At 39.1% G+C, this 16,871-nt stretch overlaps 1 protein-coding gene across 1 annotated transcript in view; it reads left to right on the plus strand.

Annotated features, from left to right (window-relative positions):
- ADAMTS19 (ADAM metallopeptidase with thrombospondin type 1 motif 19) overlaps window positions 1-16,871 on the plus strand; it is a gene marked incomplete at its 3' end in the record, with an annotated part of 285,099 nt that overhangs the window by 244,811 nt on the left and 23,417 nt on the right. Inside the window, exons 20-21 of the mRNA XM_004384305.2 lie at window positions 4,001-4,205; window positions 5,768-5,920. Of these exons, the coding sequence (XP_004384362.2) occupies window positions 4,001-4,205; window positions 5,768-5,920 (358 nt within the window). The remainder of the gene's footprint in view (window positions 1-4,000; window positions 4,206-5,767; window positions 5,921-16,871) is intronic.

Raw genomic sequence — 16,871 nt, forward strand, 5'->3', positions numbered from 1 at the left:
ACTATTTGTTCTGTAAGCCTTCACCTGAAGTACAATAAAAAAAAAAAAAAATCTTGACAGAGGTAGCAGTAGAGCACAAATGATAGCATGAAATTTGTCCTTTTTCAGCAATAGAAACATAGATTCATTTAGAATTACACCATTTTACATATAAGAAGCAAGCAGTACATCAAAAGGGAACTGCCAGAAGTTTAAGCCTGATTCTGAAGAGGATGTGGAACGAGGGATGTTTGATGTCAGATGGATCATGGCTGAAAGCAGAGAATACCAGAAATACGGTTACATGTGTTTTATTGACTATCCAAAGGCATTCGACTGTGTGGATCATAACAAATTATGGATATGGATAACATTGCAAAGAACGGGAATTCCAGAATGCTTAATTGTGCTCATGAGGAACCTATACACAAATGAAGAGGCAGTCATTTGAACAGAACAAGGGGATACGGCATGGTTTAAAGTCGGGAAAGATGTGCTTCAGGGTTGTATCCTTTCACCATATTTATTCAATCTGTATGCTGAGCAAATAATCTGAGAAGCTGGACTATATGAAAAACAACAAGGCATCTGGATTGGAGGAAGACTCATTAACAACCTGCAGTATGCAGATGACACTGCCTTGCTTGCTGAAAGTGAAGAGGACTTGAAGCACTTACTGATGAAAATCTAAGACTACAGCCTTCAGTATGGATTGCACCTCAACATAAAGAAAACAAAAATCCTCACAACTGGACCAATAAGCAACATCATGATAAACGGAGAAAATACTGAGGTTGTCAAGGATTCATTTTACTTGGATCCACAATCAACACCACGGAAGCAGCAGTCAAGAAATCAGACAAGGTATTGCATCGTGCAAATCTGCTGCAAAAAGCCTCTTCAAAGTGTTCGAAAGCAAAGATGTCACTTTGAGGACTAAGATGTTCCTAACCTAGGCCGTGATATTTTCAGTCACCTCATATGCATGCAAAAGCTGGACAACGAATAGAGAAGACCGAAGAATTGTCACCTTTGAATTATGGTGTTGGCGAAGAATATTGAATATATCATGGACTATCAGAAGAATGAACAAATCTGTCTTGGAAGAAGTACAGCCAGAGTGCACCTTAGAGGCAAGGATGGCGAGACTTCATCTCATGTACTTTGGACATGTTATCAGGAGGTACCAGTCCCTGGTGAAGGACATCATGCTTGGTAGAGTGTCAGCAAAGAAGAGGAAGACCCTCAGTGAGATGGATTGACACAGTGGCTCCAGCAGTGGACTCAAGCATAATAATGATTGTGAGAGTGGTGCAGGACTGGGCAGTGTTTCCTTCTGTTGCACTTGGGGTCACTATGACTCAAAGGCACCTAACAACAACAACAACATATAAGAAAGGAATCCCTGGGTGGTGCAAATGGTTATCATGCCTGGCTGCTAAACAGAGGGTTGGAGGTTTGAGTTCATCCAAAGGTACCTCAGAAGAAAGTTCTGGCAATCTACTTCTGAAAAATCAGCCATCATAAACCCTATGGAGCACAGTTCTGCTCTGACACGTGGAGTCACTATGAGTCAGAATTGACTCAAATGCAGCTGGTACTGATACACATGAGAGAACTAGGCTATAGAGGATAAATGATTTCTCAAGACTTAAATCATTGCCCAAAGCACTTGGGTTTAAGTGAATTTGAAATAATTGAGGCTATTTCTGTAAAGCAAAAAGAGAAACATAAATTCCATTTCAAGAAATGTTTAATGAGACACTATTATGTGAAAAGCATTGTGGACGCAGAGAAGAATAAGAATTGATTTCTACCTGTTAGGAGCTTATATACTAATTTAGGAAAAGAAGTTCAAATTCCTTAGGTAGCCTTTGAGCCTGTCCCCTTCCCTAGGGACTGTCTAATGAAGTGCCGTGTGAGTGCTACAAGCTAGGTGATAGAGGGTAGAGGAGAGGATGTTCCCTGTTGGTTGGATAGAGAAGCTCTGCTAGGAGGAAGAGCTTAGAGCTAGGTGTTAAGGGTGGTGGTGAGACATTCTAGCCAGAGGATCTTACATAAACAAATGCCATGAGGTAAAAATAGAGAGTGTTTGGGGAGGAAGATGAACATATGGTTTATTTTCTAAAGAAGTGGGAGATGAGGCTAGAGAAATATATATATATATATATATATATATATATATATGTATATCATATACTATGTACTGAGTACCGATTGTAGGTCAGGCAGTATAATAATAAACACTTTTACAAATGAGAAAATGGAAACTTTACAGCTGTTAAGTATTGTTTCAAGAATGTGCACAGCTAGTCAGGAACCCAGAAATAAACCCAGGTCTTCTTGCTGCCCTACACTGCACCAAAATCAGATTGTGCAGAGTTATAGTGGGAGGATTGGATTCCCCTGTACGGTTGTCCAGATAAGGGAAACCTAGAGTGAATTTTTTATTGACAGGAATCTACAAATACCAAATCTCATGAATCATTTAATAGTCATTGGTTCCTTCCTGAAATAAATTTGGGGAGGTGTCTAGATTAGAGTCCTTGGGCAGGTCTTGGTCCCAGCTGGCACAAATGATTTTGTACTTGGCTGGTAACCAAAGGTTTGGCAGGTCAAACCCACCCAGCAGCACCACTGAAGGAAAGTCTTGGCAATCTGCTTCTGTAAAGGTTGTTATTGTTGTTATTAGTTGCCATCAAGTTGATTCCAACTTGTGGCAACCCCTATGTTACAGAGTAAAACTGTTCCATAGGGTTTTCTTGATTGGTTAAGCGCTTGACCGCCAAAAGGTCAGTGGTTTTCAAACCCACCGGCTACTCTGTGGGAGAGAAGACCTGGCCATCTGCTCCTGTAAAGATTATGCCTAAGAAACCCTGTGGGGCAGTTCTACTCTGTCTTATAGGGTCACTGTGAGTTGGAATTGACTAGACAGTACACAGTAACAACAACCAGTCTTTATGGAGACAGATCTCCAGGCCATTTCTTCTGGGTTCGAACCACCAAACTTTAGGTTAGCAGTTGAGCACAAACCAAGGAAACCTTACGGAGCCGTTCAACTCTGTAACACATGGGGTCACCATGAGCTGGAATCTACTTGATAGCACAAGACAACAACAACAGGGCAGATCTCAATTCATTAGAAATGGAAGTGTCTTAGATACATATCACTGCCCTGATGATTGTTTGAAAAAAAATCTCTGTCTAGGTATTAAAATACATATATACTGGTTAAATGATGAAATCAGTGAAATCTAAGAGTAGTATTGGAGTCCTAAGAACCTCTAAAAGGAGGTTGCTTCAGATTTAGTCCTCTGAATCTGTCATTGCAGTGTCTGTGATCTCAGTGAGTGGATAACCTAAAGAAGCAACATGTAGCTCTGTCAGGGAAGATATGTCCCAGTCACAGAAACCTTGTTGCCAACAACAGGCAAAATGCATCTGTGATTGCTTCATCCAAGTAAGAGTGGATACTCCATTGCAGATGTCTATTACCTTGCTAATACCCGCGCACCTCATTGTGAAGTGGTCTACAGCCTTAGTTCATTTTCTGGCTCCACAACCTCGTGACTTTTGGCAAGTTACTAAACCTATGACTGCCTCAGTTTCCTCTTCCGTAAAATGGCTGGCCATGATAGTCATAGTACCTAATATATGGGTTGTTGTGAAGATGTAAAATACAAAGAATAGGAATGACTCATGTATGTTGGCAATTTTATACTTAAAAGGTATCTCTCTATATGGCAAGATAATAATAAACATAAATAATAAAAGGCAAAGCACACAGTATGACATGCCCTTAATCTGCTATATACTTTGATATTCTAAGAAGGGTAAGGTCCTGAGATAAAAAGTATGGAGAATTCAAAGCAACAGAAAGCATGGCATCCTGGAAAAAGTATAATAATAAAAATGGCATAAAATTACTGTGTAACATTCTTATAAGTTTAGACATGTCAAGCTATATAGTATTTAGATATTTTTTAACTTGTTTTCAGTGACTCTTGGCTTTACTTTTTAGATGGATGATGACAGAATGGACCCCGTGTTCACGAACGTGTGGAAAAGGGATGCAGAGCAGACAAGTGGCCTGCACCCAACAGCTGAGCAATGGAACTCTGATTAGGGCACGGGAACGGGACTGCACAGGGCCGAAGCCCGCCTCTGCCCAGCGCTGCGAGGGCCAGGACTGCATGACCGTGTGGGAAGCGGGAGTGTGGTCCGAGGTGCAGTACATGCCTACTTCTTTTCATTTTCCTTCGCTTTTTTTTTTTATTGCAGTAAAATATATATAAGAAAACATTTGCCACTTAAACTATTTTTTAACTATGCAATTCAGTAACATTAATTACGTTTACCATGTTTTACAACCATCAGCACTGTCTATTTCCGAATGTTTTTCATCACCCTAAACAGAAACTCAGTACCCCTAAAGCAATAACTCCCTATTCCTCCCTTCTCCACAACCCAGGTAACCACTAATAAACTTTTGTTTATATGCATTTGCCTATTCTAGATATTTTCTATAAGTGGTATTATACAATATATTTGTTCTTTTGTGACTGACTTACTCCACATAATGTTCTCAAGGATCATCCATGTAGTAGCATGTATCAAACCTTTACATATATTTTTATTGAGGAACAATATTACATTGTATGGATATAGCACCATTTGTTTATCCATTCACCTGTTGGCAGACATCTTGGCTGCATCCAAGTTTTAGCCATTATGAATAAGGCTGTTACAAACATTTGTGTGCAGGTTTTTGTATGAACATAAATTTTCAGTTCATTTGGGTAAATACCAAGAAGCATGATTGCTGGATTGTGTGGTAAAACTGTTTAGTTTTGTAAGAAACTGACAAACTGTCCTCCAAGCTAGATATACCATTTTGCATTCCCAACAGCAACGAATAAGAATTTCCTGTTGCTCCACATACTTGCCAGTATCTTGTTTTGTCAGTGTTTTGGAATTTAGCTGGTCTAATAGATGTATGGAAACCCTGGTGGTGTAGTGGTTAAGAGCTAAGGCCGCTAACCAAAAGGTTGGCAGTTGGAATCCACCAGGCGCTCCTTAGAACCTCTATGGAGCAGTTCTACTCTGTCCTGTAGGGTTGGTATGAGTCGGAATCAACTCGATGGCAATGGGTTTTTTTAATGTATGGAGTCTCTGGGTTGTGCAGATGGTTAACACACTCGACTGCTAATCAAGAGGTTGAAAGTTCCAGTGCACCCAGAGGTACATTGGAAGAAGGGCCTGGTGATCAACTTCTGAAAAAATCAACCATTGAAAGTCCATGGAGCACAGTTTTACTCTGACTCACAAGGATTGCCATGAGTTGAAATTGACTCAATGGCAACTGATTTTTTTTTGGTTTTATAATTATGTAAAGAAATTCTTAATTTTGTTGTTGCTGAAATTTATTTTTTTTTTAGCTTTAAGAAATGTTGAGAAATGACATTCTGACCATATCAATCAAATTTTTATATTTTATGTTTCAATCATGGGTTATTATTTGTCTTTCTAAATAATCTCTGTGTTATATTACACTCTGTAATAATGATCTGATGTTCCTGAAGCCCATTTATCTCCAGCACTGCATCTTAAGCTCCATCTGGCCTGCAATACTGGTGCTTAGCCTGATGTTTCTCTTATACTTACGTATCGCTCTTTTCCTGCCTTGTATGTGAGAAATGATTAGAAAGCAATACTTAACATAATGTAATCTATAGTCCATATCTCCTAGTCAAGGTCTTTATCCAAACTCTCTGGTGTTGTCTTCCAGTGTTCAGTCAAGTGTGGCAAAGGCGTTCGTCATCGGACTGTGAGGTGTACTAACCCTAGAAAGAAATGCGTCCTCTCCACCAGACCCAGGGAGGCTGAGGACTGCGAGGATTACTCGAAATGTTATGTATGGAGAATGGGTGACTGGTCTAAGGTAGGAATCATTCTATACATTCTCAGTATTAGGTTTCAATAATGTCAGCATTGCCCTGGATACTATAGCCATACAGCGTCAAGTTTAGGAGGAACAGAGGATAGAGGTAAAGATTATGAGATGTAGAGTATTAAGCATGCTAACAGCTCTGCTATTACTGTGTCTCATCATGATCTGTATATATGTTAAAGATAAAGTATATAAAGCACTTAGCACCAGACTTGGCACAAAGATACTCAAAAAAATAGTAGCCGTTACTATTGTTTTGTTGTTATTTTTGTTGATATAGTTCTTTCCCAGAATATTTTTGCATAAAGCTTACCTAATAGTTATCAGATAAGTAAATTCAAAATACAATTAAGGAATAAAAAATAATGAAGAGTTAGCAGCAGAACAAAGGGAATTTGTATCTTAATAGGAAGAGGCTGTCTTTTTCCCATAAATTTTCTTGAGTGTGTATAGTAGAAATAGAAAGGAACAGAATTCTTAAAGACCTTCAGTCAGATGGAGTGTTCACAATTCATATGGTAGATTTAATTTAATAGTAATAGTAATAAACCTGTTACTCATTACTGCCAAGTAGATTCTGACTCATAGCAACCCTATACAGAGTAGAACTGCCCCATATGGCTTCCAAGGCTGTAAATCTTTACGGAAGCAGACTGCCACATCTTCTCTCACAGAGCGGCTGGTGGGTTTGAACTGCCCAACTTTTAGTTAGCAGCGAGTGCTTAATCTCTGTGCCACCAGGGCTCCTCATAATAGTAATAATTCCTTAAAATTTGCGTAAGTAGATATTCTTATATAAAGGGCTCTAGAATATACCTCATGTATACACGGTGAAGATTCGTAAATCTGTTACGATTAATAAACCCCATGTTATAAGATAAAATTCTGATCAGAACCTGGGTGAAAGCAGCTTTCAAACACTTATCTTCAGAAATGTATTGGTCAAACGATCCCTTGTGTCTTCACTCATTTAATCTGGATGTTATATGCTTATTATCACGGAATCATAAAATTCTGGAGCTTGAAAGAGATACAATAAACCCTCTCTTCCCCTTTTTTTTCATAAATGAAAACAATAACATAGTGGGATGGTGGGGAGGGGGGTTATTAATAAATAATCCTAAAGCAAGACATCCTGGAAAAAATCTTTTCAGTGTATAAAGCACTGTGGTTACCCAGTTTGCCCAAAATTGCCAAAAATTCCTTGTCACTTAAAAGCTAAACTAGTCTCTTGAAGTCATTCATGCCTTTTCTCCCTAACAAAAGTTTTGAACATTAGCATGTGATCTGAATTCTCTGTAAACTGTAGTCACTCTTTCTACTCTGCACAACATTCAAGGTTCACATTTGAACTCTTTAATGGATGTGTTTGTAAATGAGTAAGCCAATATCTGACAACAGAATTAGGAAATATCCAGCCCATTCCATGCAGCTTTTTACTGGTGAATCATATAAAGGAACTTCAAACTTTAAAGTAGACAATTTTTCAATGCAGAGGGTTCCAGAATAACTACAACTGATTTCTGTTATGTTCAGAGTGTGTATTTCCTTAATAAAGGGAGAGAAATAAAGTGGGATGATAGAGAAAGAGAGATTGGCTTTGAAGTCAAGATACATGGGGGACAGTTTGGATGCCCTCATTGCATGGATGAGTAAAGTGGTTAACCACAGAATTCCTTGGTTTCTTTGTTTCCACATGAGTAGAAGGAAAATAGACACCAGTGTTCTCAAGCTATATTTATATTAACTTTCCATTCAGCACTGACGGTAAAGGATAAAATGAGGAAGAAGAGAAAGAACTAGTTGGAGAAGGTGAGGCAGATTCCCTATTGTTCCCCTTGAATTGTAGCAACTTCTCATTTGTTTATTTTGGCTAGTAAATTAAATTCTGGACAAGTTTTCTTTAAAAGAAACAATTCTGTTTTAAGGAAAAGTTTCAAAACCACTAGCATAATTGAGCTATAATTTTTTTACAACTTTGCCTACCAATAATAATATTTTAAGTGATAAATATTTTTAACCTCCAGTTAACTACCAAACCAAAAATACCCAAACGAGTTGGCATCGAGTCAATTCCGACTCTTAGCGACCCTATAGGACAGAGTAGCACAGCCCCATAGTGTTTCCAAGGTTGTAATCTTTATGAAAGCAGACTGCCATATCTTTCTCCCACAGAGAAGTGAACTTTCAGTTAGCAGCTGAGTGCTTAACCTGCGCCACCAGGCTCCTTCTAGTTAACTACAAAAAACAAAAAAAAAAATGCAAAAAAAAAAACCCCAGAAGATACAGATTATACTTGTACTTTATGACACAGAACTATAAGCTCCTGCACTGCTGCATATGGAATTATGACTAGCAAATCCTATTTGTATGACAAATACTATTTATCAGCATTTTGTGATTTTCAGCATACAGAATCTGTACATGCTTTGCTATATTTACACCTAACTGTTCCATTTTATTGTGTGATTATAAATGGTATTGTATTTTTTATTTTATTTTCCAATTACTCATTGCTTGTTTAGAGAAATAGGATTGGTTTTTGTATATTGACCTCCTATGTTGAGACCTTGCTGAACTCACTTATTAGTTCTAGGAGTTTTTTGGTGGGTTCCTTGGAATTTTCTAAATAGACAATCATGTAATCTTCAAACATGAATAGTTTTATTTCTTCCTTTCTGATTTGTATACCTTTTATTTCACTTTCTTGCCTTACTGCACTGGCTAGAACCTCCAGTACTACGTTGAGTATCAGTGATGAGAGCAGATATTGTGGCTTGTTTCTCGTCTTAGAGAGAAAGCATTCAGTCTTTTGCCATTAAGTACAGTGATAGCTGTAGATAATACTGTTACTCTTGATTAATGCCAATTATGTGGCCTCTGGTTAAATCTTAAGCAAAGCTAAAATTAAGTGGGGAGATCAGAAAGCATTGATTTTGGCTTTTTATGATAAACTTGAAAAAATATATTTTCAGTTTTAACACAATTATACATATGTAAGTTTTAAATATACTTTGATTGAATTTCTTTAAATTTGTTTTGTTGTGTTACTATTTTGCTGCCTAGCTAGAACATAGTCTTTGTGATTGAAGAAAGAAATGGATAGCTCCAAAGAATATACATCTTTATACCCATGCTATTTTGCCTTTGTTTGTTGGTCTGTTTGTTTCCTTATTTTCTTATTTGGAAGATCCAGTATGTTGTGGTATTTTCCTCTTTGGGAACTTTATATAAATATCAGTCTGCTCATTCCCTAATGCCTTTTTTTCCTTCTTCACTTATGGGTCTCAACATCACAGATTCAAACAGCAGTGTGTACAAATTAAAGCCAGCAGCTTCATGTGAATTTGATTTCACCCCTTCTTTTATATACTCCTAAGATATCACTTTCATGTTAAAATGAAGACCATCCCAAAATAATCACAGAAAAAAGGAATAATGCTGAGATTATTAAGTTTCCATGATTAAAGTATTTATGGACAAAGGAAACACACATAGATCTCTTATTCTTATCAGCTGTGTCCCTGGAACAGAAATAGCAACAAGATGTGTGCGATTCTAGGAGGATTTCCATGCTCTTCTGAAGTCAATTAATATGTCAGTTTTACTCAAATTCTACTAATATTTTTAAACTATTAATAAATCTAAGTGGATGTAAAATTAAGCCTAGGATTGGCTTTTATCAGGAATATTCCATATACAAACTATAAAGTCTAGCTTTGAATCCTTGATAATATAGCTTCTCCCTTGATAATACAGATGGTTCACTAAGAGAATCAGTTAAAAGAAAAATATATTCCTCAGGTTCTCCCATGTTTAGGAGTCAACTACCACTCCTGGGTAAAGATAATATTGGCTAAATGAAGGCTTACTAAGATTATGGTTTATGTCTCAAACTATGTTCATTGCATTTGTATCAGCCTATATGATCTCTGGCATTTATGTCTGGGGTGGTTTTGTGTCAACAGTGGAAAAATTGCTCTTGATTTGAGAGGAGAAAAAATAGGCCCTCAGGAAAGAAAATCTCCTATGTGATAAAATTGTTAAACTCTCGTTTCTAAGTAGATTAATGCAGGCTTTGTTGAATACTCTTGTTTATTTCATTGAAAATAGAAAGTTGGCAAAAATAGGACACAATGTGGCTGCTCAGCTCTGGCTTGGGTTAACCATTAACACAATTATATGCCATACTCTGGCTATATCTTTGATATAGATATGTCCTTTGGGTTTTTCCTGGGAGGGAGAACATGCCCACATGTTTTCTGGGAATGTAAATCTGCATTCACTCATTTAAGCTGTTCTAAGTATGAAACACTGACTTGAAAAATAACAAAGTCCCTTACGTTTAATGAAATGTTGACATATTTTCTGCTTGTGTTTGAACTTTCTGCTTTCATTTGAACTTCTACTTCTGGTTTTCATTATTAGAGGCTAGTGGAGGAGCAAGTTAAAGAGCATTTTTTAAAATCTACCTGTTATATAGAATGTGGTCCTTTGTGAAACTTTTATAGAATTCACTCTTCTGTGCAATATTCACAAATAGTTTATACTTATTCAACTGAAATTTAATGAGAAACAAGACACCTTGTTTGGAATTGCACATATTCTTGGTTTATTCTTAGATTCAATTTATACACTGTAATTCAAATTTATGTAGTCTTTTAAAATTCCGGGAAATGAATAGTTTTGGCCACATATCAAATTATAACATTTTAAATAGATTTTGGACAAGAGATTATGAGTCTTTTTGAGATAATATAATTCAAAATAATGTTGGTATCACAATACATTATTTTGGGTTGATTTGATTATATAGATAATAAGGTATATCTTTACTTACTGGAGATAAATATAAAGTTTTCAGTATAATGAGAGTCATTTTTAACTTGTCCAGCAAAGGAAACCATAGTTATATTCAGAATATTCAATTACATAGGAAAATAATAGATGAGTAATCTAAAAATCAAAATAATTTCTCAAGGAAATATATTACCCTAAATGCTGCTTTCTAACTATGAAAGTTGTATTAACATTAATGACAATTCTTATTCTGAGGTCATTCTCATAGTTAAGATTTTCTATCTTATGTTGTTGTTGATATGTGCTGTCGAGTCACTTCTGACTCATAACAACCCTACATACAATAGAACAAAACACTGCTCGGTACTGCACCATCCTCACAATCTTCGTTATGTTTGAGCCCATTGTTGCAGCCACTGTCAATTCATCTCATTGAGAGTCTTCCTCTTTTTCACTGGCCCTCTACCTTACCAAGCATGATGTCCGTTTCCAGGGACTGGTCCCTCCTGATAACATGTCCAAAGTAGATGAGACTGAGTCTTACCATCCTCGATTCCGAGAAGCACTTTGGCTGAACTTCTTCTAAGACAGGCTTGTTCGTTCTTCTGGCATTCCATGGTATATTCAGTATTCTTCGCCAGCACCACAGTTCAAAGGCATCAATTCTTCTTCAGTCTTCTTTATTCATTATCAAGCTTTCCAATGCAGAGGAGGTGATTGAAAATATCATAGCTTGGATCAGGGGCACCGTCTTAGGCTGGATTCTCTAGAGAAGCAAAGCCAGTAAAGCATATAAATACATATATGGAGAGAGAGATTTATATCAAGGAAATGGCTCATGCAGTTGTAGAGGCTGGAACATCCCAAGTCCATGGGTCAGGATAGAGGCTTCTCCTGATCCACGTAGTCGCAGGGGTTGGCAAACCCAAGATCAGCAGGTCAGAGGACAGGGCTCTCACTAACAGGCTGCAAAGATCAATGAATCCCAAGATCGGTAGGCAAGACCATAGGTAAGCTACTAGCTCAAGTCTCAAGAACCAGAGGTCAAATGAACAGGAGCCAGCTGCAGAATCCAGCACAAGCAAAAACCCCCTGAGCCTTGCCAGAACGTCTGCTTATATTCAATGCAGGCCATACGCCCAAGGAAACTCCCTTTCAACTGATTGGCTACTCACTGCAGATCCCATCATGGAGGTGATCACATATCAAATCTCAACAGGAAAGTGATCACAACATTATATGACTGCCAAACACTGAGAATCATGGTCCAGCCAAGATGACACACAATCTTAACCATCACAATCCACCCCTTGTCAACTTGACACCTGTACACATCTCTTTAAACCATACATAATCTCTGAATAAAGATAATTATAAAGTCATACTTTCATCTAACATGATACAATGAACACATATACAAAGCAGAAATACTCATAATAATTACAGTCTTCATTTCTGCAACTGGTCACGTGGCTGTAACTGGTATTTAGAACTACCTTCTTCTACCACCCATTCCATATTCCCTTTGCCCTCAGCAAGCACTTTGGCTGGTCATGGTTCTTTGCTTAGTAGGGTAACCAAAACCTTCATTCCTGAAGGATCTGGGCCATTAGTAGTCATATCGGAATTGAGTTGCTGTAGTTTTCCATTGTCTTTTATCACAGGGCATGATAGTACTAAGAGGCGCCCTAAGGGATCTCCTCCATTCCAGACGCACTCTTCTTTACCTCCATTATGTAATATCAATCCAATTTCCTCTTGGTAATCAGAATCAGTCACACCAGTGAGTATGGTAACTCCTTTTTCTGCCTGTTGATCCAGAGGCATAAGGAGCCCAAAGTGGCCAGGTGGCATTCTTAGCTTCCAGTTCAATGGAATCAGTGATGTGTCTCCAGGTAGAAGCATCCCTCCTTTTGGAACTAAGATGTCTAGACCTGCAGAGCATAAGGTCAAAATAACAGGAAGCAAAATATTGCAAGTGAGTCACTAGGGGTAATAGTGAGTGATGCCACTCCCATTTCTACCCCTTAATTCCTGGACTCATGAATCCTGGCTATGAGAGAAAACAGCACCATATGTTGGATGCTGGTTTAGAGCATATACAGCCAACTGGAAAACATTGCCCCAACACTGCAAGGTATTGCCACCTAGCTGGTGCCATAATTGTGTCTTTAGAGGGCCATTCCATCGTTCTGTCAAGCCAGCTTCTTAAGGATAACGGAAAACATGGTAAGACCAGTGAATTCCATGAGCTTGGGCCCATTTTCGCACTTCATTCGCTGTGAAGTGAGTCCCTTGATCGGAGGTGATACTGTGTGGGATACCATGATGGTGGATAAGGAATTCTGTTAAGTCCCTGGATGGTAGTTTTCGCAGAAGCATTGTGTGCAGGGAAGGCAAATCCATACCCAGAGTAAGTGTCTATTCCAGTAAGAACAAAACGCTGCCGTTTCCATGATGGAAGTGGTCCAATGTAATCAGCTTGTTACCAGGTTGCTGGCTGATCGCCTCGAGGGATGGTGCCATATTGGAGACTCAGTGTTGGTCTCTGCTGCTGGCAGGTTGGGCACTCAGCAGTGGCTGTAGCCAAGTTGGCCTTGGTGAGTGGAAATCCACGTTGCTGAGCCCATGCAAAATGTCTATCCCTGACACCATGGCCACTTTGTTCATGAGCCCATTGAGCAATGACAGGAGTTAGCTGGGGAAATAGGATGACTGGTTTCCACAGAATGTGTCACCGTATTCACTTGATTGTTAAAATCATCCTCTGCTGAGTTCACGCTTTGGTGAGCATTCACATGAGACACAAATGTCTTCACTTCTTTGGCCCATTCAGAGAGGTCTGTCCACATACCTCTTCCCCATAAATCCTTGTCTCCAATTTTCCAATCATGTTCCTTCCAAGTCCCTGAGCATTCAACCAAACCATTGGCCACAGCCCATGAATCAGCATATAATCGCACATTTGGCCGTTTCTCCTCCCAAGCAAAGTTAACAACCAGGTGCATTGCTCAAAGTTCTGCCCATTGGAAGGATTTCCCTTCACCACTGTCCTTCAGGGAGGTCCCAGAAAGGGGCGGTAGTGCTGCTGCTGTCCACTTTCAAGTGGACCTTGATCCCCTTTCCCTTCTTCAAGACATCACACTGGTCCACATTGATGACATTATGTTGATTGGACCTAGTAAAGAAGAAGTGTCGGTGACTCTGGAATTATTGGTAAACATTTGTGTGCTAGAGGAAGCGAAATTAGTCCCACAAAATTCAAGTGCCTTCCACCTAAGTGAAATTTCTAGAGGTCCAGTGATGTGGGGCATGTCGAGATACTCCTTCTAAAGTAAAGGATAACTCATTCCATCTGTCTCTTCCCACAACTAAAAAGGAGGCACAACACCTAGTGGGCATCTTTGGATTTTGGAGGCAACATATTCCTCATTTGGGTGTGCTACTCCAGCCTATTTATCAAGTGACTAGAAAAGCTGCTAGTTTTGAGTGGGGCCCTGAACAAGAGAAGACTCTGCAACAGGTTCAGGCTGTTGTGCAAGCCTCTCTGCCATTTGGGCCGTATGATCCAGCTGATCCAATGGTGCTTGAAGTGTCAGTGACAGATAGAGATGCTGTCTGGAGTCTTTGGCAGGCCACTATTGGTGAATCACAGCACAGACCCTTAGGATTTTGGAGCCAAGCCCTGCCATTCTCTGCAAATAACTACACTGCTTTTAAGAAACAGCTTTTGGCTTATTACTGGGCCTTAGTAGAGACTAAACACTTAACCATGGGACACCAAGTCACCGTGCGGACTGAGCTGCCCATCATGAACTGGCAGTTGTCTGACCCACAGAGTCAAAATGTTGGACCTGCATAGCAGCACTCCATCATTAAATTGAAGTGGTATTTGTAAGATCAGGCCTGAGCAGGACCTGAAGGCACAAGTAAGTTGCATGAGGAAGTGGCCCAAATGCCCATGGTCTCCACTCCTGTCACATTACCTTCTATCTTCCAGTCTGCACCTGTTGCCTCATGGGGAGTTGAGTTCCTTATCATCAGTTGACTGAAGAAGAGAAAACTTCTGCCTCATTTACAGATGGTTCTGTGCGTTATGCAGTCACCACTCGAAAGTGGACAGCGGAGCCCCTTTCTGGGACCTCATACCACAAAGAAACAAGAGCTAGAAGAATAGCGCATCATTTGGACCTGGGGTCCCTGCGCTGAGAAGCTCCTCAACCAGGGAAGATTGATGACAAAGACCTTCCTCCAGAGTCGACAGAGAGAGAAAGCCTTCCGCTGGCACTGATGCCCTGAATTTGGACTTCTAGCCTACTGGACTGTGAGAGAATAAACTTCTTGTTGAAGCATCCACTTGTGGTATTTCTGTTATAGCAGCACTAGATAACTAAGGCAGGCACTTTAGTCCTCAAAGTGACATATTTGCTTTTCAACACTTTAAAGAAGTCTTTACAGCAGATTTGTCCAATGCAATACATTGTTTGATTTCTTGGCAGCTACTTCCTTGGGCATTGATTGTGGCCCCAAGTAAAATGAAATCCTTGACAACTTCAACCTTTTCTCAGTTTATCACGATGTTGCTTATCATCGGTCCAGTTGTAAGGATTTTTGTTTTCTTTGTGTTAAGGTGTAATCCATACCGAAGACTGTGATCTTTGATCTTCACCAGTTAGTGCTTCAAGTCCTCTTCACTTTTCAGCAAGCAAGGTTGTATCATCTGCATATCAAAGGTTGTGAGTGAGTCTTGCTCCAAACCTAATAACCTGTTCTTCTTCATATAGTGCAGCTTCTCGGATTATTTGCTCAGCATACAGATTGAATGAATATGGTGAAAGGATACAACCCTCACACACACCTTTCCTGATTTGAAACCACACAGAATCCTCTTGCTGTTTGAACAACTGCCTCTTGGTCCATGTACAGGTTCCTTATGAGCACAATTAAGTATTCTGGAATTCCCATTCTTCACAATGTTATCCATAATTTGTTATGATACACACAATCAAATGCCTTTGCTTAATCAATAAAACACAGATAAACATCTTTCTGGTATTCTTGCTTTCAGCCAAGATCCATCTGACATCGGCAATGATATCCTTTGTTCCAGGTCTTCTTCTGAATCTGGCTTGAATTTCTGGCAGTTCCCTGTCTTATGTACTGCTGCAACTGCTTTTGAATGATTTTCAGCAAAATTTTACTTGCGTGTGATATTAATGATATTATTCAATAATTTCTGCATTCTGTTGGATCACTTTTCTTTGGAATGAGCACAGATATGGATCTCTTCCAGTCCATTGGCCAGGTAGTTGTCTTCCAGATTTCTTAGCATAGGCAAGTGAGCATCTCCAGTGCTGCATCTGTTTGTTGAAACATCTCAATTGGTATTCCATCAGTTCCTGGAGCACTGTTTTTCACCAGTGCCTTCAGTGCAGCTTGGACTTCTTCCTTCAGTATCATCAGTTTTTGATCATATGCTACCCACTGAAATGGTTGAACATCAACCAATTCTTTTTGGTACAGTGACTCTTTGTATTCCTTCCCGTCTGCTTTTGATGCTTCCTGTGTCATTCTAGATTTTGTCCATAGAATCCTTCAATATTGGAACTTGAGGCTTGATTTTTTTCTTCACTTGTTTTAGCTTGAGAAATGCTGAGCATGTTCTTCCCTTTTGGTTTTCTAATTTCAGGTCTTTGCACATTTCATTATAGTACTTTACTTTCTCTTCTGGAGCTGCCCTTTGAAATCTTCTGTTCAGGTCTTTTACTTCATCATTTCTTCCATTCACTTTAGCTACTCTACATTCAAGAGCAAGTTTCAGTGTCTCTTCTGACATCCATTTTGGTCTTTTCTTTCTTTCCTATCTTTTTAATGACCTTTTTCTTTCTTCATGTATGACATCACTGTTGTTATACGACACCTCCTCTGGTCTTCAGTCCTTAGGTTTAATGAGTCAAATCTATTAAGATAACCTCAAATTCAGGTGGGATATACTCAAAGTCATATTTTGGCTCTGGCACACTTGTTTTAATTTTCTTCAGCTTCAACTTCAACTTGCATATGAGCAATTGATGGTCTATGCAGTTGGCCCATGGCCTTGTTCTGACTGATGATATTGAGCTTTTCGATCATCTCTTTGCAC

Source organism: Trichechus manatus, unplaced genomic scaffold, assembly GCF_000243295.1.
Source record: "Trichechus manatus latirostris isolate Lorelei unplaced genomic scaffold, TriManLat1.0 scaffold00121, whole genome shotgun sequence".
In the NCBI taxonomy this organism is placed as follows: Eukaryota; Metazoa; Chordata; class Mammalia; order Sirenia; family Trichechidae; genus Trichechus; species Trichechus manatus.